The sequence below is a fragment of the Astatotilapia calliptera genome, chromosome 7 (assembly GCF_900246225.1).
Source record: "Astatotilapia calliptera chromosome 7, fAstCal1.2, whole genome shotgun sequence".
NCBI classification, from domain to species: Eukaryota; Metazoa; Chordata; class Actinopteri; order Cichliformes; family Cichlidae; genus Astatotilapia; species Astatotilapia calliptera.
The window spans coordinates 13,952,733-13,976,302 of NC_039308.1; the positions used below are offsets into that span (position 1 = coordinate 13,952,733).

At 37.6% G+C, this 23,570-nt stretch overlaps 1 protein-coding gene across 4 annotated transcripts in view; it reads right to left on the minus strand.

Annotated features, from left to right (window-relative positions):
• Positions 1 to 1,181, minus strand: part of LOC113025470 (netrin receptor UNC5D-like) — a 181,782-nt gene extending 180,601 nt beyond the window's left edge. For all 4 annotated transcript variants that reach the window (XM_026173238.1, XM_026173235.1, XM_026173236.1 and 1 more), the window contains exon 1: positions 778 to 1,181. In XM_026173238.1, the coding sequence (XP_026029023.1) occupies positions 778 to 862 (85 nt within the window). In that variant the 5' untranslated portion in view covers positions 863 to 1,181. The remainder of the gene's footprint in view (positions 1 to 777) is intronic.
• Between the last annotated feature and the right edge of the window lie 22,389 nt (positions 1,182 to 23,570).

A 23,570-nucleotide genomic window follows, 5' to 3' on the forward strand; every position in this document is an offset into this window, starting at 1 on the left:
ATGGTAAGCTTTTTTGAGAAGCCTCAGAAGAAGAAAAGTAAGATGAGAGCAGTAAGAAAATGAGTGACAGGACAGGACTATGCCGTGCTAAAGGATATGAATCGGTGTTCTTGAGGTAAAAGTCACTGCCATTGAATTAAGACATTGTTATTAATTGCTATTAAACCACTTATAACTGGTCCATCACAATACTGACTTTGTCTAACTGAGATGGGTTTAACATTGAAAATATAACAAATTTCCCACGCGTGGAACTAATAAAGGTTATGTTATCTTATAAATAAAATAAACAAAAAACACGAGGAGACTCTCAAACATTTCTTGAGTGAAATCAAAGTCAACCAGAACCTAGTCATTTTAACTGTACTCCAGAGAGAATATCCTTAAGGAAGCAAATTTAGATTAGTAATAAGCATTTTGTTGCACTAGAAGAAACTGACGTTAAACCTATTAAAGCAGCATTTATAAACAAATCTTAGCCAGTCTGTTGCGCACGACAAAAAAAGAAGAAAAAACTCGTCCTAATTTAATTTGAATTTATGTGATTTATAAAGGTGTCTGAAGCTTTATTGTTTGTTTGTTTGTCAAGCAAACATAAATTGCTAACACTACCTGGACATGAAAAAAGATTACTTTAAAAAAATCCTAAACAAGTAGAGTCAGCATCAGAAACACAGTCTGTCGGGGCATACACCTTTTTATTGAGTTTATTCGGGAGGACTGAGACGCCCCCAAAAGCACTGAGCTCTTCAAAAAGTGTCTCGGTGTTGAGCTTACCTCTCGCTAATGTGGTCGGCGCCTGCGAACCAAGAAGCACAAAGATGAAAAAACTCAGGTAGCATCCTCCCGAGAACTGTCCCATCACTGCTCTGCTTGTCTCCCTCCCCGTCGGGTCTGGGGGCACCGGCCTCGGGTCGCGTGCATTTGTCGTTTGCACGAGCCTCCTTTTAACACGTTTCCGTGTCCTGATGAAAACCTCTGTCCAGGTGGGCTAGTACGTGTCCGCCAAAGAGGACCGTCTCCTAACGGAATCGCAGTGCGGAAGGAAGAGATGGAAAGCGGTGCGGAGCTTTCAGCACTCGCCACTCAGCTGCGCGAGAGTGGAATAATTAGACTGAGCGCGCGCGAGCCAACAGCTTTCGCTGTTTCAGAGCGCGAGAGAGGGCGAGAGAGAGAGAGAGAGGGAGATTAAAAAAAAAAAAGTGAGTACGAGGTCTTGTTGAAACCCCGGTGGACCTGTTAGGGCTTGACAAAACGTGTGCGTGTGTGCACGTGCACACAGACAGTTGTTTGTGCTCGCGCCTGTATTGATCAGATGTAATGACCAATTACCTCTGTCCTGTTTCTGACGTTTCCAGAGGCATTCGAACCTGTAGTTCTGGACGACAGTGTGGTCATTAAAATCGACACCGGTGTGTTGCATCTCTTGCCAATGGCATTGTCTGGAAAATTACGATTTTCTAATTACTGCCGTTAACATATGACCATATGGCTTACAATTGGTGTCAATTAAGTGGGCGTTTTCTCACTTTACTCTCATTCCACCCAAGTTCTATTGGAGCGATAGTTCTCACTTTTCAAAATGAGATGTGGAATGGGGCGCGAAATATTTAAGTAATGTAAATAATATACCCGCTCTAATTTTCAGAGAACACTTGCAAAGCATTGCTTTTGATATTGCACTATTACTGCAGGCTTTCATCCGTACTGTAAGTAGCCATTCAGCTGGGATATGGTTGTAATGGAAATACTCTGATCCATTTGTAAGCAAAAGTAGTGCTGTTCTCTAAGAAAATACTCCAACTGTGGATCTTGAATTAAACACTACTTAAGTGAAAGTGCATATCATCAGCAAATTCTACAATAAATATAGAAGTACCGACTAATTGGCTTTTGTCAGAGTTGTATTATTTTTGTGTTATACAATTACAGAAACATTAGCATTTAAATAGGATTTTAATGGTATAGTTGGCCGAGGTGAAAATAATTCTTGCTATTGGATAGATATTCTCATTAAAGGTTTTTGAAATTTGAATTTGTAAAGTAAGTCATTATAGCTGTCAGATAAATGTAGTGGAGAACAATGTAGGCAATTTCTCATTGAAATGGTTCTGCAGAAGTATAAAGTAGCATGAAATTAAAACAGTAAAGTGCCTCAGAACTTCTCAATTACAATTCTCTAATATGCATAGCTACTTTTCATCACTCTACATTATATGCAGTTGGGTAGTTTAACTGATATCAGTCCATAATGATTTGATACATCTTCAAAGAATATTTAACTGAGAAGTATGTCTTGAAGTTGTATGTAAGATGAATTTAATGGCATAAGAGTATACTAAAGTGCAATAAATCCATAAGAAAAGTACTGAAGTAGAAGTATAAAGTAATCAAAAGTTAATATTCATTTATTAAGTTGCCTTAAATTTGTGTCTAAATACAGGATTATATAAAAACCCACATTCACAAACTACTGCTGGCGTTTACTGAGAATACTGTGAGAATATGGTGATGAGCCTGTCTATTGTCACTGCATTTGAAATGTCACGAGATGATGGCAGCCTTCTAATCACTTAAAAAAAGTCTGAAATATTCTGTTTCGCAATATCAGTTTCAATTTGGAGCAAATACTGGGATCTCTCATTCAAACTGTGTATCTGTTTTTATTTAAATCACCACAGGTTGACCTCGGCTGTTACCCTATTGAACCTAAATGTAGTGGCTAATTTCCCCAAGTCATAGCCAGAGGTCAGCCAGTCAAGCAAGGTTAACTACTTGATAATATAAAGAGCTATAAACTGTGCATTAAATATTTGATGTGGCTTTAAGAGTACTGAGTAATCAGAAAGCCCAAGAAAAAAAAAAGAAACAGAAAAAAGAAAACATAGACAATAGAAATGCTCTAACTGAATGGATATGTCTGGTTTACAGTTTTGAAAACAGCTGTTGTAAAATGACACACTGACTTGCTGCACTGTAACGCTTCCATATAATATGTTGTTGTAATTACTCATTGAGAGATGACAGAAGTGCTAAAATCCTGAGAAGCTTGTTGGTGATTGACAATAAAATAATAACATAACTGGATGTCCCTTGACAGCTCTATCAGGCTTTGAACTGTGCTATATTGTCCCTAAAGTGTTCATAGGAAATAAAGAATGCTCAATGCTCTTTGTGGGTAATATTATTTTGGGTGGCATTTTGTGACCACTAAAACGACAGCGTTTGTCTATTGCGAACTAAGAGATATCCAGAAGCTATAGACATGGACAGTTTCTGTGTAGTACAGATACGTGTCCCACTATCAAAAACAGTTAATAGCTCATAACAAAGTAATTTAAAAACTCAATAAATAATCAAACTGTCTTCCACGATGAAAAGATGCTGTTTTAACTTTCTTAAAAAAAAAAAAAATTCAGTGTACAAATCGGGCAGATTCAAACAGTTGTCCTCGGGTTAGTTACAATTTGGCACTGTTTGATTTGCACTTTGCAATTAAGGAATCTGTTACCCTGCTTCAAAGTGTGTTACAAAAATAAAATAAAGTGCATAATTTTTTACCAAAACATTCCAGTTTTGTTCTGACAGAAAAAGGAAAATAAGACATATGCTTTACTTATATTGTTAACTTGTAAAGTCATATAAAATGCCTCTGTTCATGTGAAAATGACCCAATTATGCAACATTATTGTTACAATTAGTAATTATTACATAATTACAAGAGCTTACTATAAATCAAGTAAATATTATCCTCCCCCTGAGGGTAGACAGTATGTCTGTCTGTTTGTTACACAGCATCCACAGTTTTCAAGATATAATTTTAAAATTTTGTCTGATACCAATAACAGCTCGAGCTGATTTATTTTTGGTGAAAAGTGGGTGAGGGTCAAGGTCCATGGCAAATGTGTAAATCAGTAAAAACTACACTGCCCCAATTTTTTTATGGATTGGTTCAAACTACACAACAATACTGGGTCAGGCCTTGTGGGTCCAAGGTCAATTTTGAATGGTAAAATGGTAAATGGCCTGCATTTGTATAGCGCTTTACTTGAAACATTTTTTTAAGAAACCATAATGAGTAATATATCAAATGAAAGAGTATGGAGAGAGCTGTAGAATATACTCAATTTTTCCCAATGCAACACCCTATGGCATCACAGTGATACCACACAATTTAGCAAAATCACACACTGCATGAATATATTTAAAATCTCAAGTTTTTACAACTTATAGAAACCAAAGATTTCTGCCAGTTCTGCTCCAGTCATTTGGGTAAAGACAAAAAAATACAGCATTTTAGTATGTATTGCTTAAAGGTCATAGGTCAAAGATTAGGGTTATAAGAATGAGGTATACCACTGTAAGAGATGGTTGAAGATGCTTTGTTCAGTCTTTGAGCAGGAGTGTCTGTAGAGAAATGCTTTCAACCTTCAGTCATAACCGTACATGTCCGACATTCCTGAAGCTCAACAGCTCTGCTTGAACCACGCTGTACAATGTGTGAGCCAATACTGAAATAATAGCCTTGACTTTTCAATTCACCACTGCCTTTTGTTATTTAGAGGCTATAAGGACGTGGATGGCTAAAAGGTTCAATAATGTTACAAAAGCAAAGGGAGAAAACCAAAGTATTTGGTCTGTTTTTCTATCCAATTCAACAGAAAAGTGCTTAGTATTCATAAATCAGTCACTGCGGTCTATAATGGAAAAGCCGAGATAAAAGCATAGCATTATTTATTGAACAAATCACTCATATGGTGAATGGTGACACTAAATACATTTTGTCCTTTTTCGTTTAGTGCTAAATGTTTATACAGCATTTTGCTCAATCAAAGACAGAATTATTGAATATTTCATTTGAGTGGAAAAAGCAAGTTGCATGTTAAGGTGAATTACTTATCCATATACTGAACAATATATATCAGCAGCATATTGCAAATATAGATGCTAAATAATGCAAATCTAATGTAAAGCCAAAACAACTCAGTTTTTTTTTTTAAGGGATTTTCTTATGGTTTCCCCTCATTCGTGAGAGAGAAGCAGACATGTACAATATCAGAAGATTAGACAGGTAACAGATCGCCTTATATCCGGATACAGTCTCAGGAACAAGTGCATGCTCATAAAGCCCTGTTTGGGCAGCGTAAAGAAGCTGTTATTAATTTTGTGAGCAGATGCACGGGATGAACACACTCAGTGAAGTTGTGTAAAAAGGTATACATTACTGCTATATATGTTGCAGGAAGATGACCAAGAAAATCTGGCCTCCCCTCATAACAACAGTATGATTTTCAACAGGACATGATGGTATGGAAAAAAGAATTGAGATGACCTTATGGTGGATAAATCATGTTCTTCAATGCGAATATATTCCCAAAATGTATGTTACTCCAAACATGTTGGAGTGCCATATAACTGAGGCTGCATTAACATTTTTTAGGGCATTTAAAATTGAACCTACCACTTTAATCACTCGACTAACTGAAAGACTCTGGGTGCTTTTCATTAGTCTAACCGATGCTTCCTCTCGTCTTCTCTCCTCCTGCGACCCGGAAATTGTTCCCTCTGTGCTATGTAGGATTTTCCAGTTCCCTAATTACACTTTGAGGAGACCCGGAGCAAGAAGAGAGGAGCCCTCTGCAGTAGCTTATTAAGTCAAGTCAGTGTTAGTTCCCATTTTTTTCAGAACTATGTGGTGGTTTACTATGTGCCCAGAAAAGTGCCACATAGTGCCCAGGTCTGAGCACATAGTGCTCAGACCTGGGCACTATGGTCTGGACCTGAATGGGCTGCCCACATTCAGGTCCAGACCAAAAAGGCTAAGCAGCGCCTGTATCACCTACGACAACTGAGGAAGTTCAGGGTCTCTCCAAAGATCCTCAGGATTTTCTATACAGGCGCTGTGGAGAGCATCCTCACACAGAACATGACATCGTGGTTTGGGAACAGCTGTGTGAAGGACTAAAAAGCTCTCCAGAGAGTGATCCGTACAGCAGAACGCTGCTGCAGGATTGCTCTCCCCCCGCTTCAGGACACCTACACCAGGAGATGCCGGACTAGAGCAGCGCAGATACTGAAGGACCTGTCCCATCCAGGCAACAAACTGTTCCAACTTCTGCAATCTGGTAGAAGGTTCCGCATCTTCCGGGCAAGGACAGAGAGACTGTCCTTGCCCGGAAGGCTTCTATCCCCAAGCCATCCGTGCCCTAAACACACACACCCGCCCTCTCACATCATCTATAATTGACTGAGACAGGACTCTCTTCCAGACACTAAACCAAGGCACAATGTACATTTCAATTCCTTTTAAATATGTTTATATTGTCTATCCTGTAAAATAGTCAGATGTCTATTCATATTAATGTACAGAATTCACCTGCTTGCTGCTACTACTGCACATTCACCCAGTGTATATATATATATATATATATATATATATATATATAATGTTCTTCCTCTACCCCCCCCCCCCCAATTTTTGCACATGTCGAGGAGCGTGTCAGGCTACATTTCACTGTGTGTTATACTTGTATAACTATGCATGTGACAAATAAAGAACCTTGAACCTTGAAAATCATGACACATAACATTAATCCTTATATAAATTAGAAAATTCACAAGAAATGTTAAATGATGGTAAAAATCCCAACAATAAGCGTATAGAAAAAAGGTCTGTTAGTTTGAACGTCTACATGATGTTATTGATTGGAAGAGATGCAAAAAAAAAAAGGAAGAGACGCAAGTGAAGGAATCAAGAAGACATTTTTGCATAATCAAAGTACCCTTGATATGTGGCAGTGATGTGTGAATTTCTTTCACTACAAGTATGTTTTTTTGTTCACAAAATAACTGATACGTTACGTTTGTTATGACAAATTTGCAGTTTAAGGTTTTTCCACTTTTTAAGCTATGGATCAGTTCATAGGCTCATAGATTACAGCCTAGTGCCAAATCTGTAGACTAATGTTTGTGTCGATTAATTAAATCATCATTATGCTCAAGAAGCCAGTTTAAAAACTATGAAGCCTTTTCAGAAAGCTAGGCTAAGAGAAATTCAGGGTTATCATTCATCTTTATTATTATACCATGTTGATTTTTCCTGACTTGACTAATGAGTTGACAACACAGTCACACACAGCAAAAGTGTGTAGATGCCATTTGCATTAGAGGATTACGGCGTCATAATTAGTCTTCTTGAAACTAGAGAAAGATTAGGCTTAATAAGGTTTCTAACACCTAAGATATCATTGCTAAAGCCTGATTTAGACTTGTATGTCCTAACGTAACCGTAACCCCTCTTGACCCTACACTTTAACTTTCATTGCATTAACCTGACAAGTAATTTTCTCGGGAGGTGCATGTCGAAGGTTTTAGTTACTTTATAAGCTATGATGTAAATTTCCTGCAGAACTCAGTACGTTTCATCTTCTGTGGCACAGCAAGGCTAAAATGACCCTTCTTTTTCTGTCCTATGTGCCACTGAGTGTAAAATGTAGAAGATCTAACATGGCCAGCATGTTTATTTATTAAAAAAAACCACAAAAATTAAAAAAAACAACAACAAGTAGTATACTACGAATAAAATAATCTAGCTGATGCTTGTTTCTTCTTAACATAATGAAGAAATATTAAAGTATCTCACGTCTCAAAAAGGCAGATATAAAAATTTAGTGGTCAACATAAAGTGTTTAGCCCAAAGTAGCAATCACAACATTATTTTATTTGTATATTAAAAAAAACACAAGCTTCGTTCTTTACATTATATTTCACATATGTTGCTAATAAAGTGCTCAGTGAGTGTCCGAATATATGAACGCAGAGAACAATAAAAACTATTATAATTTATATTATTTTTATCAGTCTGGTAAACAGTTCTGTTCTGTTCTATCCACATTAAGTTTTGAAAAATATAACTTTTAAAGTCTGCATTAGTGTTGCATAGCCGACCCTCTTTGCACCTACAGCTTAGAGAACAAAACTTTCTTAACGTTAATCCTCCCACTCAGCGACTTTGTGTAGTTTGTTTTATTTTTCAAGTTTCTTTTGCCTGAAGGCCAGTGCTGCAAAAAGAAGCAAGGACGTATTGGTTAAATGTTTCTATCATGTCTTCTTCGTAATCACTTTGTGTTTCGAAAGACACGGTGGTCACATTAACCTGCTGCGCATTTGGCGTTTGCTGTCTCATCAAAACAAATTTCTATCCCTATTCTCACCCTTCAGGACAAAAAAGAAATGTCTGTGTTATTTTATTAGTGACAAATATTTACATCAGCTATGTCAACTGTTATTTTATTAAAAAAGGGTCCCCAAGTTTGAGGAAACTATTGCCATTTTGGGTTAGATAGTAAGGCTCTTTACACCCATGCTATATAAATGTAAATGACAGAAGCATGATGATTAAAGTGGTTATCTTTCTCTTTGCAATATTCTTGAGACTAATTTAAAGCTTGGATGGAATAAAAGTTCCTTGGTGAGGCTGGCTTTAACCTCGCTGGTAAGCTGCTGGTTGCTGAATCAAATCCCTGTCAAGATACTGGCATCACTTCTCTCTAAGGTGGCTTTTTAATATATTATCCAAAACTAAGCACAACTCGACAAAAGTAAAACAAACAAACACCGACAACAAATTTGTCCCAGTCCATATGCAGCACATGTAGGACAGCCTGCAGAGAAATGTGAAATGTTGTGATAAAAGCAATATGTTTGTTCACGTCTACTGCGAGAAGAATTCACATTATTTTATGACCAGTTTGCAGATAATATATTTCAATAGGAACTTTTGTTTCAGCAGCACTTGAAACTCATCACCTTGGCAACCAAAAAGCAAAGCTTTGAAATTAATGGCAAGGAGGAGGCAAGATGGATGTAACACAGTTAAAAAAGCTCTTTTCAGCTGCCACCTTATTCACAGCAGGTCCACATGTTTGATTTGGCAGATTTTACCATGGATGCCCTTCCTGATGCAACCCCCAAGGGCTTTGAGCCTCCACCCAGAACTGAAAAAGGGATCTTTTGCATGTTAGCTGAATGTGTAAACCACAACCATATGGAATCAATGGATTTAACACAGGTAACAACCTTCTACTTCTTTTTTTTTCAAAAACAAGTCATGCAATTAGCACTGATCTATATTTAGGTTAACCAAGTGAGAGCACAAATTACAGGTGAACCAGAGCTATACAGGGATTTAGAGAATGACAATAACAAAAACAACATATAGAATCATTTGGGCATCAAGTGAGGATGTACGCTTGGGACCGTGTGTGTGTGTTGTTTAAACATCTTTGTGAGGACCAAATAATTGGCATGCCACTATACTTGTAGGGACCAAATGCCAGTCCTCACAAATCTGAAGCCATTTTTGAGGCTCAAAATGTGGTTTTCAGGTTAGGGTTACAATTAGCTTATGGTTAGGTTTAGGGTAATGGTTTAAGTCAGGGTAAGGGGCTACGAAGTATTATGTCAATTTAATGTCTTCACTAACATGTGAAAATGAGTGTGTGTGTATGTGTGTGTTTGTGTGTGTTGCCTACCCCTACGTCACAGTTGAGACAAAGACAAAAGTCAAACATTGTTCATTGGAAGAACAAAAACTCAAACTTTTTTTTGCCTCTGCCCATAGCTAAATGTGACCGAAGTGCTGGATGATGCTAAACTGCTAGAACATCTAGTCAAAACCCTTCACAATAAGATGCAACATAGTCTACCAGCTGCGTGGCAAGCTATCAAGGACAAACAGAGAGCTACTGTTAACTGAAGAGGCTGGCATACTATAAATATACATATATGAAGCAGCTGGTCTGCACTTTGTAAAATACCAACAGTATTATGAAAATACATAACAAAAGTTACTTTTTCAAAAGTGAATATATATATTTAAACCCATTTGCTATAAGGCACTTGGTGTGATAAAGAGAATAACTCTATTTTATGTTTATTATTTAGGTCACTGTGCAGGCCATGTGCCAGACTGGTTAATGTTAATTGTTGCAGCGGTCCTTTCATGGCTATAGCAATTATCACCATGGCAATAGAGGAAGTGAAGTAACAATTGCTGCAGTTACAGTTGCGCACATTTCTTTTTAAACTCTAATTTAAATCATGAAGACTTCTGGTGGTCTGTTTAGATATATTGGGATTTCATACAGTATGCATGTGCCATACTTAATTGGATGTAGTGTAACTTCACAAAGGTCATTAAGATGTCAAGGATTTTTCTTCCTCAACAGCAAACAGCACACTTTGACAAGGGCTTAATCAGCTTCCTGAAGATGGATATGTGCACGTTTTTCCTCATCACTGTGTAGCTCTTCCTTCTCATACACAATATTATATACAAACGTGGAAATATTTGTATGTAAAATAAACTCTCCTCAGAGCTGCCTGTTTTTTTTTTATTTTGGCAAGACAAAAAACATTCACTTCAATGCATTGAACATCAAGAGGACTTGCAGTAATCAGAAGGAAAAAAACAAAAACGCATTTGGCTTATGAGTTTATGACAATGTTATTTCACTTTCACACTCTTTTTGATGCTGATGTCTCCCTGAACCTATTTCCTGTAAATGGTAGGATGGTAGTTTAGGAATCAGTCCTGTAGGTATTATGGGATAGACAGTATATGTGGAATTCAGGTCTTGTTTAGAAAATGAGTTAAATAAAAACAAAGATTGTGTTCTTCCACTGAGTTTAGAGGTACAAACCTTTGTTCTCCTTTTAAGCATAAACAAGTAGGTACATGCCACTTACTAAGAGGCAGGATTCATGTGCACAAGGAGCAGACTCGAGTCTTCTGTGTGCATGAGTGTCTGTGTTTGTGGTTGTGGTTGTGTGTGGTAAATGAAGCAGGACACACCAGAGACAACAAAGAGTCACTGCCCTCAAGCTGTGGGCTCAAACTTTAGAGAGCCATTCCAGTGGCAGTACCAGGGGCCCATGGAGCTAATCAGACCCCTGGGACAAACTCTCAGGCAACAATTTTTTGTTGTTGATACTTGGAGATTCTCTGTGCAAAAGGACAAAGAGGGATATGACTGAAGGTCTCTTCCTCCCCCTGCTAATCATTCGCCTTTGGCTGGATCTTAGGTCCAGGACAGGGCTGAATTAATTAATTGGTGTATGTGAGAATCTGACTAAAACTGGATTTTTATTGCCAGTAACTTCTGTGAATTCAGTGCGTTATCAAATGCAAAATGCAACTGTATGAAATCCAGACACAGTTAGGCGCCTACGTTTTTGAATGATGACATAATGGGGTTAACAAAAGTATTGCAAGATTTCCCAGCTTTTTTTGTACATGGCTAATAACGGGATGAAAATCCTTTGCAGCCAATGGCTGCCTGAAGTCTAGAACCCATGGACATCACCAAGTACTATGTTTCCTCCTTTGAGATGGTCTACTAGGCCTTTAGTGCAGTCTCCTTCAGTGATTCTGGGGTTCTCTGCCGGTTTTGTCTTCAGTAAATAAAAAACATGCTCTGTTGGTTTGAGATCAGGTGACTGACTTAAAGATTGGAGAATATCCCATTTCTTTGCCTTGAGAAGCTACTGAGTTGCTTTTCCAGTTTGCTTTTAGTGACTATCCTTTTGCAGTATGAAACAGTAAAGCAGCATTTGGCTGAATCTGAGCAGAGCGTTTAGCCCTGTATACTTACTGCTGAAGACATGGATATGCCATAAGATTACCTCCACCATATCTGACAGATGATATGTTGATATGCTATGGTTCATATCATGAGCTGTCATCACTTAATTCTGGTACAAGTTGACCTTAGTTTCAAGATACTTTTTCCGAAATTGTGCAGACTCTTTTAGATCATTTCTGGTAGTTTGTCTTAGTCTTCCTGTTTTTTTAGTATAAAGGTTTGCTTCTTGTTGTAAACACAAAGGCATTGATTTGATTGTAGATTTTAACAATGATATCCCCACCTCCCTAAGAGCAATTATCTACTTCACTGTCTTCCACGGTTTTCTGGGCTTTCTGGTGTTGTTGATCTGGGCATTGCATAGGGTTTCTTTTCAAGAATCATCTAAAGTGATGATTTATTTCAGTGTTTCAGTCTTTGGTGACCTCCTTTAGTTACATTAACATCTCTTTAACCCTCTTTTTTAAGATATTGTAGTGAAAAGCTGCCAAATGCAAATTCGCCACTTGGAATCAATTCCAGATCTTTTATCTGCTTAATTTTTCACAGAATAATGAGGATACAGGTCTCACTCAACCATGAAACTGATTTTCAGTCAATTGAAAATGGGGGACTATGTATAAAAATAGCCATAATACTAAAACACTTAATGCACTCCTTTTGTTAAACCTTGAATTGAAGTTGAAAAGCTTCTCTCCAATCACTTCTTGAATACTTAATTTAGGATACACTGTTGTGATGTACAAATGCAAAATTACAAACCTATGTCAAATACTTACAGAACGTGCACAACTGTAAGTGCCTGCTATGTCCAGGAAAGACAGTACTAAAAAAAAAAAATCTAGAAATTGTCTTTATTCAGTGTTTGTGCTCAGAAACTGCACAACTATACAAAAAGACCCAGGCTCCTGAGACATGGACTTTGAGGGGCGTGTTCCAGCTAAACATGTCAGGGCTGAGGGCACAAGGGCATAAAAAGGCACAAGGGCTTTAAATTGGTCTTTCCAAACTTTTTTCTTCACTCAATTTCTAGGTCTGCATATCTGCAGACATTCTCATCCTTAGGGACTTGTTCATAATAAAATTACTAGCCTTCTATACTGACCCATAATGTATAATGTATGCACAAGAATAGGTTAGGGAATAAAACTGTTGAGAAATGCATCTGTACATGACAGTATGTGGCTATTTGCTGACGTGGTTATTTATAATATGTGGTTATTTATGGCGAGTTTAACCATTAGCTTAGCATTCTTGCAAATGTTTATTTCTCTCCTGACATGATAATTTTGGCAGTGACTCTAAAACATTCTGGTGTTGTGTCTCTATAGCTATTTTTTTTCTTTCTTTCTTTTCCTAATGGTAATTCGCCGTTTCCAAGTAATGTGTATTGTGATATGACAATATTATTTCCCATTCCTCCCTTTGTTATACAATTTTGGGGCTTTTGTGAAGTCACACAGCTGTGACTTCCATTAAGTCTGTAAGGGTTCAGCGATTAGACCTTAGGGTGGAGATTGGGATTGCACCGTGCTCTCAAGCAACAATTTCTACTGTTGATACTTAGAGATTCTTGACACAGAAGGGCACAGTGATATAGTCGATTTCAAGGTCTTTCTCTTCCTTGCTTTTCAACTATATTTGAGTGTCGAGTGAAGCAGTACATCATTATAGAGTATATATATGCTAATATATTGCCATAAACTGCTTCTGGAATGAGGCTTAGGATTTTATGAATGTAGGTCTAATAGAAAGAAAAGAAAGAAATGCAACAAGGGTAATCAAGTACATGCTGGATATCATATTTAATATTTATCAATATGTAGACCACCGCACTCCCATATGATTTCATAACAAAGTAATGACCCTGGTAGCGCTGGTTTACATGAACCAAACCCTGATTTTGACACATTTAGTACTGCTGAAATGTAATTTGACCGTTTTGTAGACGAATTTGTCAGAATAAACTGGGGATATTTAATCTTGATTTTATATCATATTGTATTATTATTATTATTATTAATATATTATTGAATTAGATGTGACTTTTGAAAAAATTATTTGAATACTAGTCATGAAAAACAGCTAAGTCTATTTTCATTAATCGTGCAAATTACCTTATAGATCAAAGCACCCTATCATTTTGATGCAGATATCCTATAAAAAATTCTGAATTAATAAAGATTGAAATTAGTCATGAATATGCAATTCAGCCACAAACATGTTGAAATTCCAAAAGCTACGATGCCTGAAAAATGTACATAATCTCTTAGTTTGTATCACTGTAAGATCACCTCTAAATAAGACGAATATAGCTTAATTTCTATTTGCCTTAAAAGTCGGCATTCAGAAAATTCAAAGTGCACAGTATATCAAGCCCACTGTGAGAGAAAAACCATGTTCTCTCAACAGAGTAATGCTTCTCACACTAGGATGTGATTGGGAAAAAAAATCTATTCAAGTCAGATGTGCAGAGATATGTTGCTTCTTATGTTTTATGGAAATCAAATTGACTAACTGAATTCCCGCAAAGCCCCTCCAGTAATCTTGCCCTGAAGCTTCTGACATTCATGCAAAGGTGAAGACAAACTGTCTTTGGTGATTGGTGCAATATTGCCCCAGGGTTTAGAGCTACAGCCAATCAGCATGCTTGAAATATAGGTAGGCTCCAGAGCCAGATTTTTTTCTCTCTGTCAAGTGTCTGTCAAGGTTCACAGGAAGCAAGAGAAGAGTAAATAGAAGAGGTTTAAACCAGAACGTGAATCATGTCCAAATCTTATAATCAATGATTTTCTGTCCTTAGGAGCAGTCTTACAAAATATATCAATATAGTCTATCCATATAAGTACAAATATTAAAAAATGTGTGGTTATTAATGCAGGTCTGTTTGACCATTTCTTTGAGGAGTCGCTACAGTGAATCATCTGCCTCCATCTCACACTGTTCCTATCCTCTTTTGCCACACACTGCATGTCGTCCTTCACTACATACAAGAATGTTAACTCATTTGTCTCTACCCAACATCAGCATAGTTTCCACCAGCACCCTGCTGGTTAACAGCACTGGCCCAGTCATTGTTAACCCAGGGGCTCCACTGAACTGATATGGAAATCTCATTTTTGATGATCCTCGTATGTGATTTGCACAGACTTTTTGAAGAATGTCTTTCCTGGCGAAACCCTTCCGATTTATCTGGACTTGGGAATAGTGCTAGGAGTACACTTGTGTCCCACCCTGTGGCTGGATAGTGATAATACAGGTTAATGTAAGGCTATAATGCAGTAAGTGAAACATAGTACTTTATATATTTATATTTAATATTGTGCAATACATGTGTTTTCTTTCAAGTGGTATTAAAGTTGGGACCTTAATTAAATACTTGTATATACCTGTGCTCACTGAGTTCAAATACATCTCAGCAATGAAAGGCTATTTTAAACGACTTTAGTTTGTTTAAGATAATAATGTAATAATGGAAGTACACATGTGCATGTATATGGCAAAACTTGCATCTAAAACTGCTATTTTTTAATATTTTTATGATGCTCTTTGTACATTGATGTACTTTGAACACTGATGTACTTTGATGCACATTGTTAGATTTGGGTAGTTTTAAGTTTAACTTTGTTAGCTGAAGTGCTATTAAAGTAGTTTAAAAAATCTGGGAAAACTGCCAACTGTGCTACTGGCAGTGTACATGTTGAAACAGCATAATGATACTCAGAACAAAGTTCAGATTATGTATCACATCCTCTGAGACCAATTATCTGTTTCTCCTTCTTAACCACAAAGCTTTAAATTTCCTCTCATTTCAAAACAAGCACAATAAATTGTGTGCGGTTATGATTTAATATGTGTGTCAGCATGTAAGATTCAGTTTTTGAAATGGAAAACCTATAAATGGTGGCAGTAAATTATCAAAGAACAAAATATTCATCATGGTATGCTTCACTCCCTTAAAGTCAGATGAACATGTGACTGTGTAGCTTGTTGACTTAACATTTCTACCATCGGCACTCACAACAAAGAACGTGCTATTCACAAAGAGCCTCTGACTCTTCAAAATCACTGAGTGAATCACTGAAGTATGCATACTTCTTGTCTTTGCCATTTTTTGTTGATGTCAACGAGTCATAATTTAAAAAATGGCTTTCCAACCGGCAGTTTGTAACAATCATTCCTGAGTTGTGAAAAGTTGTGAAAAAGTAAGGCAAGTATATTGCAAGGTCTTAAATTGGTGCTTGACAGCTCAGGTGTTTTGCTTGTCTGCCACTGTGAATTGTACCTCTGGGAGGCCGAATGACACCCTTTACCCTTGTTCCACCATCGACCTTGAGTGGAAAACCAGAGGAAGGATTGGGATTGGCTCTAGCCTAAACTTGAATAGTCATCTGTCCTACTCAATCAGTCAGCCGTTCTCACTTAAAAGAAGGGCAAAATGCTGCTTGAAAACATGCTGCGGTAAAACACAGGTGTCAGTGTATGACAAGAGAAGCTGATCTGGGTGAAAATACCAGAGAGTAACAAAAAGCCTCTGCCCTTGTTAGACGCACTATCCCTGGAGAGATAAATGGAGGGCCATTTGTTTTGAGCACAAGTTGAGATTTGAAGTTATGGTTATGTTGGCCAACAATGACAGTGGGTGATAGGTTTTACAAAGAAGTATTCAGTAATGCAGAGATGAAGGTGGCAATTTAAGACTGAACAAGAATATATCAGCACAGCAGTGATGTTCAAGTCTGGTCTGTACTCTTTTAAAACCACATGTCACAGCCACAGTGATGCAGCAGCTTTTACTATTAATATGAATATAAAGCCAATGGTAATAAGACTGGTGGTTATTACACATAACCTACAGGGTTTTTTTTTCACCTGTATAATAAAAATCACCAATAACACGTGCAAATTTAAAGCCACAAATTTTTCGTTTTGCCTTTAACTCTTTTGTCTTGATTTTACAGCCTAGAAATTATTATTTTTTCTATTTAATCTAATCGCTCATGTCCTTTAGAGTCACTTATGTATTAGACCACAGTAGAGACTTTCTTACCCTTGCCTGCACAGAGATCATTCATATTGTATTTCTATTTCTTTCAACAATATAGTAATGCAAATTATCAACATCCATAGCTGGGTAAAGAAAGGCCAAAAACAAATTGCAGAATAAAAGCTAGGCTTTAGCACTCTTAAATGTATTACATTTCAAAGACACTTAATTAGCTGAAACAGGTTTGCCACTTTAATTACTTTAGCTGATTTTTTTTCAACTGAGTGTAAGTAGTTTTATCTAGGAGCAAAAACGCATAAGTATTCTCCAACTGTATGCATGTGATTAAGGTTTGCACAGCTGTAATTGCAACATAGCGACTACCTGGATGGATATGAAACACACCTTCTTGGTTGAAAGTACAAATTACTCTTCAGATGATGATCAGCAATTCCCTGATAGGTTTATGAAACAAAAGTTTCGTTTTCAGAAAATTAGAATCACATGCAGTCCTGTGGTCTGCTCGAAAGCAAATGAGAATTGAGGAAAATATCTAGACTAGTATGAGGGCCCCAAACCAGTACCCACCTTAGAGGCAGATACACTGTATAACAGCGGGCAATAGACCAGTGTTATCATGGCGGGTTGTGACTGTGATAGTGGAGATACCTTTGATCATGGTCCAATGTCCCATAGAGGTCAGTGTGTTTGAGATTCCATCAAAAAGGAAATATCTAGCTGAGTTGTGTAAGCAGAGGCCTTCTTTTTATGATGTGTCCTCCTGCTTCTATAATGAGTCACTCTGTAGGCACCTTTAGCCCTAATGACTAAACGTCCACAGGCTTAACAGACGTCACCTACAAGGGGCATTTACTGTGCTATGGCCTGAAATGGTATGACTATGAATGGCAAAGAATGTTGATGGCATCAAAACAGGCTTTGTGCTAGTTGAGTCTCTCAGTCTATACGTTCAAGGATAAGATGTGTTTAATAAAGCCTTTTCTATTTCTTGCAAATATCTTTTTTTCTGTTACCTCAGGGCTGGTTGCGCCCTCCATGCTTATTTGAGTAGGTTTAAAACAACAAAAAGAAGTTGTAAATGCTGTTGGTCGCATGCTTGTAACCCTTTGTTTAACACTGCTCTCCAATGTGGGTAATTTCCTCAGGCAAAGTCTACAGAAATGCACATGCAAAGCGTGCCTCAAAAAGTCTGTCAGCAAGCTGTGCACTTCACAATTTGACATAAGGACAAGATTAAGCCATCACAGTGTCTCAGCAGGAATGCTCATCAAAGTCCTTGAAGCTACGCGTGTGGACATTGGGAGTGGGCCCAGATGCAACATATCTTGTGGATCTAGGGCTCACAGTTGTTTGTTTGCACATTTCCAGATTTTCCCAACCAGTGTTAATCTCTTTGACTCTCGATGGCCATGGGACATGTGGCTCTGTGTGCAAATAACACTGAATCATAATGATTCACTTCCTTTCTGTGATGATGAGCAGCACAGTAGTCTTCTGTGTGTGCTTGTTGAAAAACAGGAAAAAAAGGAATTAAGGAGTAAAGAGAATAAAACCAAGACGTCTATTATCTTTTACTTGACATACTGTACTGTGATAATGAAGCTCCTTTAATTTTCTCGCCAAATTGTCACATGTCTAAGGAGTAATTAACATAAATTTCTGCTCATAAACACACTTGGCTTGATCCACATGCTTCCAGCTGAGCACCTGTATGTTTAATTCATTGAGTCTTCTAGATGTCTCAGAAGTCTTTTATTTTTTCGACTGCAGTTGGTTATACAAAGACAATGATCCCACATTTTCTCAGCAGACTGGAAATATGCAGAACAAAAGCAAGGCTGTCTGGATTTATGAAAGCTTTATCAGAGTCTAAACCACCAGATCCACAAATTAGCAGCTGAATGATGCAGGTGACACGTTGTTTTTGATTTCTATGTGTCATTTTCCCTTTAATAGAAAGAAATAAAAACCAGGCAGGCAAAGGTAGACAGAAAATCGTAAATGGAATAATTCACAGCATGAACACACATATAAATGAAACGTCAGCTACAGAAATATTCATTATTAAACTCGCTCTCTGCAAAGTGTGAAGAAGTGCTCATACATGAATAAACAAAATTGTATTAAAATGCTAGCAAAAATGAATATATTATAGATTCTTTAGTTTGGTGAACAAAGCACTGCTACTTTTTACTACAGCAAACTGTATGGGATTATCTGCTGTATGATTTATGAAACTAATGACTAATAGATATTTGTTTTACCTAAAAATAAATAAAAAATTTTTTAATATGCTCCTTAATTTGAATATAATTTTATTGTCAGGTAACTGGTAATTAGAGTATGTAAGAATCCAATCTGTAATATAATCCCAACTGACATAATGTATAGCTTCCTAATCAGTCACTCCAAGAAGGCCCAGGGTAAAAAATAATCTTTTTGGTATTAAAGTAAACATAAACAAAGTGATCTAGTAATGCTGGTGTCAAACCACCTCCTTATTAAGAAATAATAATGCATACAGAATAACCTTGAGAAAGCCTAACATGACAATCAGCCAGAGTGATGGATGAACTGAGCCGGATGAGCTGTTGAGGAAGTGCACGGTATAAATGCATTCCCCACCAGCTGAAGTTATTTGCTCTCGCATTCACTCAGTTATACAGTGAGCCAGTACGGGGAGCTGAGTCTTAAATCAATCCATTAGATCCATCCATCATCTCCGTATCTCAGTGGGAGACGAACACTGATGGATCTGCTCACATCGACTGGCATTCCACCTTAAAAATGGGGCTTGCTCCTGTGGCTTGCATATACTCCGGAGTGAACATTGCACTGTGTGTGTGTGGGAGACAGATGGAAAAAGGAGAGAAAGCAGCATGTGTAGTTTTCAAAGTGTGTGCCTCTATCAGTCACTTTTCTACTTAGTCAGAACAAGAAAAGGTATGATCAAAACAATGCTGACATACTGTTCATACAGCAGTGGAAGCAAATCCCTAATCACTCCTTATCATTATGTTTCTTTGACTTGTTGACAGAGACTACATGACTTTTTGCCAGATCCTGTTAGTATTTCCTTGAAGTGAGAAACTTTTGGCAGGTTGGATTAAGTGCACGTCATTTGCAGTACTGTTTGTGAACAACTCTATTTACAAGCTGAATTTACTCATTCAGACATTTCAGTGTATGGATATTTACCAGCTTCTGTAATATACTGTAGCATTCAGTTTTTTTTGGTATGTGTCAATGTTATTCAACAGCTAAGTGCATTCATCCATCCATCCTTTTCCATTTAGTCACAATAGTGTGTTTTTCTCTGGAGGATCCTGAGAAGCTTCCAGATGTATAGCTGTTTCTGGATCTGCCCCAAGGTGTTCTCCCAGCTGGTTGTGTTCAGTAAACGTCAAAAGAATGCACAGAGGAGGTATTCTGATCAGTGCCAAAACCTTCTTTCCATCTTTTTCAACACACAAGGACCAGTGACATTACAAATGCCCCACCTCATTGGCTTAAGACGGTGTGTATATATAATTTTTTTTGCACCTAAGCAGTGTACAACAAAAGTAGAGCACTACAGCACAAGGCTTGTTTTGTTTTGGGTGTTTTTAGCTTAAAACTACTGCTGCAGCATAATCATAGAGAGAGCTTGGTCAGTGCGCTGCATATGGGTTATCTAGTGAATCACAAATACACAGTACTGACAGTGCAGTGTTTACATGTTGGATTGTTCAGTCAGTTGGTGGGGATGCTCTGACTTTCGAGTTGATCTGGCATTCCAGTTGAATATTGTAAACTTGGAATTTGTAAATCCTGATTTCTGGCCTCAAATTGAACGGACCATCAGACTGATCCAACTTCATAAAAACATACAGTACGTACAAAAGAAACCTTCTAACTATAGTGATGTGACATTCTGTGGAAGATTTCCTGGTTAGCTGGTACCCACCACTAACCAAAAAAAGGGACCTACTCCATTTGAGCATCCAAAATGTTTTCTACGTTCTACTAAGCTTCATTCCCCCAATCACACATTGATATTTATCTATACAGCAGCTAACCACTTTTAATCTAACATTCACATGGACAGGAGGAGTCAGGCGATTGAGCCACTGACCTTCCAATTCATAGACCTCTACCACCTGAGCCACAGCCACCTTATGTTCCTCTTACTTGAACCAAGTTAAAGGATTACGTTAGCAACGGCAGCTAACATCATCATGTTAGCTGTGAGATGTTTAGCACAGAATGCTAACTTGGTTAACATAGGACTGAGGAAACCACACTTTTCCCTTTGTGTGGAAGTCAAAAGACAGCAAATGAATTTGACCACCAAACTTCCCTGTTTGGACTAAACCATTCTACTCTGATCAACAACTGGAAAATTGACTTGAAGTGTTGTTAGATCATACCTTTTACTTACTTTTACTTTACTTAAACATCACTGGACATTGTAAGGAAATTTAAAGTTCTTTGTTTCCAGCCAACTACATGTAGAAGAACAAAGAGGCACACACATTCCTATGGCAGACACTCCGTCTCCTTCACACATATAGTCTTCTCTTTGTTAGTTAAATAGTCTTAATTGGATCTTTGTGTATTTTTCTAGTTCATGCATTTATTACTTCTAGGCCGGACTACTGTAATTCATTATTATCAGGATGTCCTTAAAACTCTCTGAAAAGCCTTCAGCTAATCCAAAATGCTGCAGCAAGAGACAGGGACTAGAAAGAGAGAGCATATTTCCCCTGTGTTGGCTTCCCTTCATCGGCATCCTGCTAAATCCAGAATTGAATTCAAAATCCTGCTCCTCACATACAAGGTCTTAAATAATCAGGCCCCATCTTATCTTAATGACCTTGTAGTATCATATCACCCTATTAGAGCACTTTGCTCTCGCACTGCAGGCTTACTTGTTGTTCCTAGTGTGCTTAAAAGTAGAATGGGAGGGAGAGCCTTTACTTTTCAGGCATATTTATCCTGTCTTCCTCCCATCTCACCAACCGGTCACAGCAGAGTGCCGTCTCTCCCTGAGCCTAGTTCTGCCGAAGGTTTCTTCCGGTTTTTCCTTCCCACTGTCGCCAAAGTGCTTGCTCATAGGGGGTCATATGATTGTTGGGTTTTTCTCTGTATGTATCATTGTAGGGTCTACCTTACAATATAAAGCGCCTTGAGAAGGCTGTTGTTGTGATTTGGTGCTATATAAATAAAATTGAATTGAATTGAATTTTTCCTCATGAGTTTTGTAAATAAATTATCATATATATATACCATGGTGTAATTATTGGTGCTTAGGTGTGAATCCTGCCAACCTGTGCTATCCAGAACTTTCAAATCCTTCAACATCACTGACTACTGAGATGTACCTTTGATTGCAGTTACTTAATTATTAGTTCCAAATCAACAGTCTAGGGTATTTTATGAAACTTATTGAACTATGAACTTGTCTAGATTTCCCATGGATTTTGCTGATTCTAACTCTTAGTTGATTGTTTTATTGTTTTCCTCCATTCAAAGGTGATGCCAGATTATTAAGTTAACTTCTATTCACAAAGCTGATAAACAGATCCAACAGAAGTCTCAATATTAATGTTGGTGCTGCCCTTATGAGCCACAGTAACAACTTACAGTAAGTCATGGAAGTCAATACCCTTTACACGGGGTAGCTAAGAAGTATTTAAAAAGGTAAAGTACCAAAAGGGACTTGTATGAGAATTGGAGCAAAGCGCTTCTGGTGAATTCTATTTATTTCAGGTCTGCAACCTCCTTGAAGACTTGATTTAAGCTTGACAGAGGGAGTGTGTTTGTGTGTCAGCAAATGCACTGGGTTTACACTTTAAGCATGAGCGCTTTCCCTTTGTCGCTGCAGTATAGGAGTGTTTTGATTGCTTACTACACACCAGCCCTGAAAATCCATCATTGTATTTCCTGTCTGTAGCCCTGCATGAGAAAATAATCAGCAGCTATCACCTGTCACTGACTTTAATCTATGCACTGTAGTGAAGTATCAGAAGAAGTACCAAGGATTTAACTTGGACTGACATGTAACTCTAGTATACTGAGTCTGTACAGGGTGTGAATCTACTTGCCATGCAGTCGTAGGCTTTTCTGCCACACTTTGTGACATTAAAGCCTTGTATGGTTTAATGGTTTAAATGTGTTTTCTCCATGTCAATCAGCACTGAATCCCACATAATGACAAAGCAAAACCAAAATGTAATTTTTTTTTGCCTGACAGCACACTAGTATTCACTGCTGCTATTTCACTAACAAAAACTGAATAGAAGCTACCAATGTAGCCTGCTGAGAGTGTGAAATGGGATGATGAGACAGCGATGAGATTTGTGATGTTTTACAATTGAAAGACACTCTAAGAGTAGTTTTTGGGTACTAGCAGATGCCCAAATACCACCGCTGGTTGAAATCTTGATAAAAATAATCTTTAAATAAAACAAAATAATATAAAGTGAAATTTAATAGATGAGTTGAGGGACTGTTTTATGTAGATTCCTCAGCGAGTCTTGATTCAGTTCACTACCTCACCATTTTCTTTTGCGATTTCATTTGTCTCCAAAAGGTTCATGCACATTTCTTAGGGTTTCAATTTAGGTCCACACGTTTTCCCACCAAGTTTGGTTTTTATAGGTCCCAACCTCTGCATTGGAAGTCAGATATCTTTTTTGAACACTGATTTGTGTATGCAATGACCACTTTAAGAATAAAATCCAGGAACATTTGGTAAAGCTGTTACTTATTTATATGAAATCTGACACCTGAGAGTGGATATAAGGCTAAACCCAGCAATGAAGTTGAAGTGCAGGCTGTACAAAAAGGCTTGCATAGCCACAACAACCTTTGGTATTAGTATTTTGAAGCCTCACATTTAGCATTGGATTTGGGTGAGGTTAGCATTAGAGACC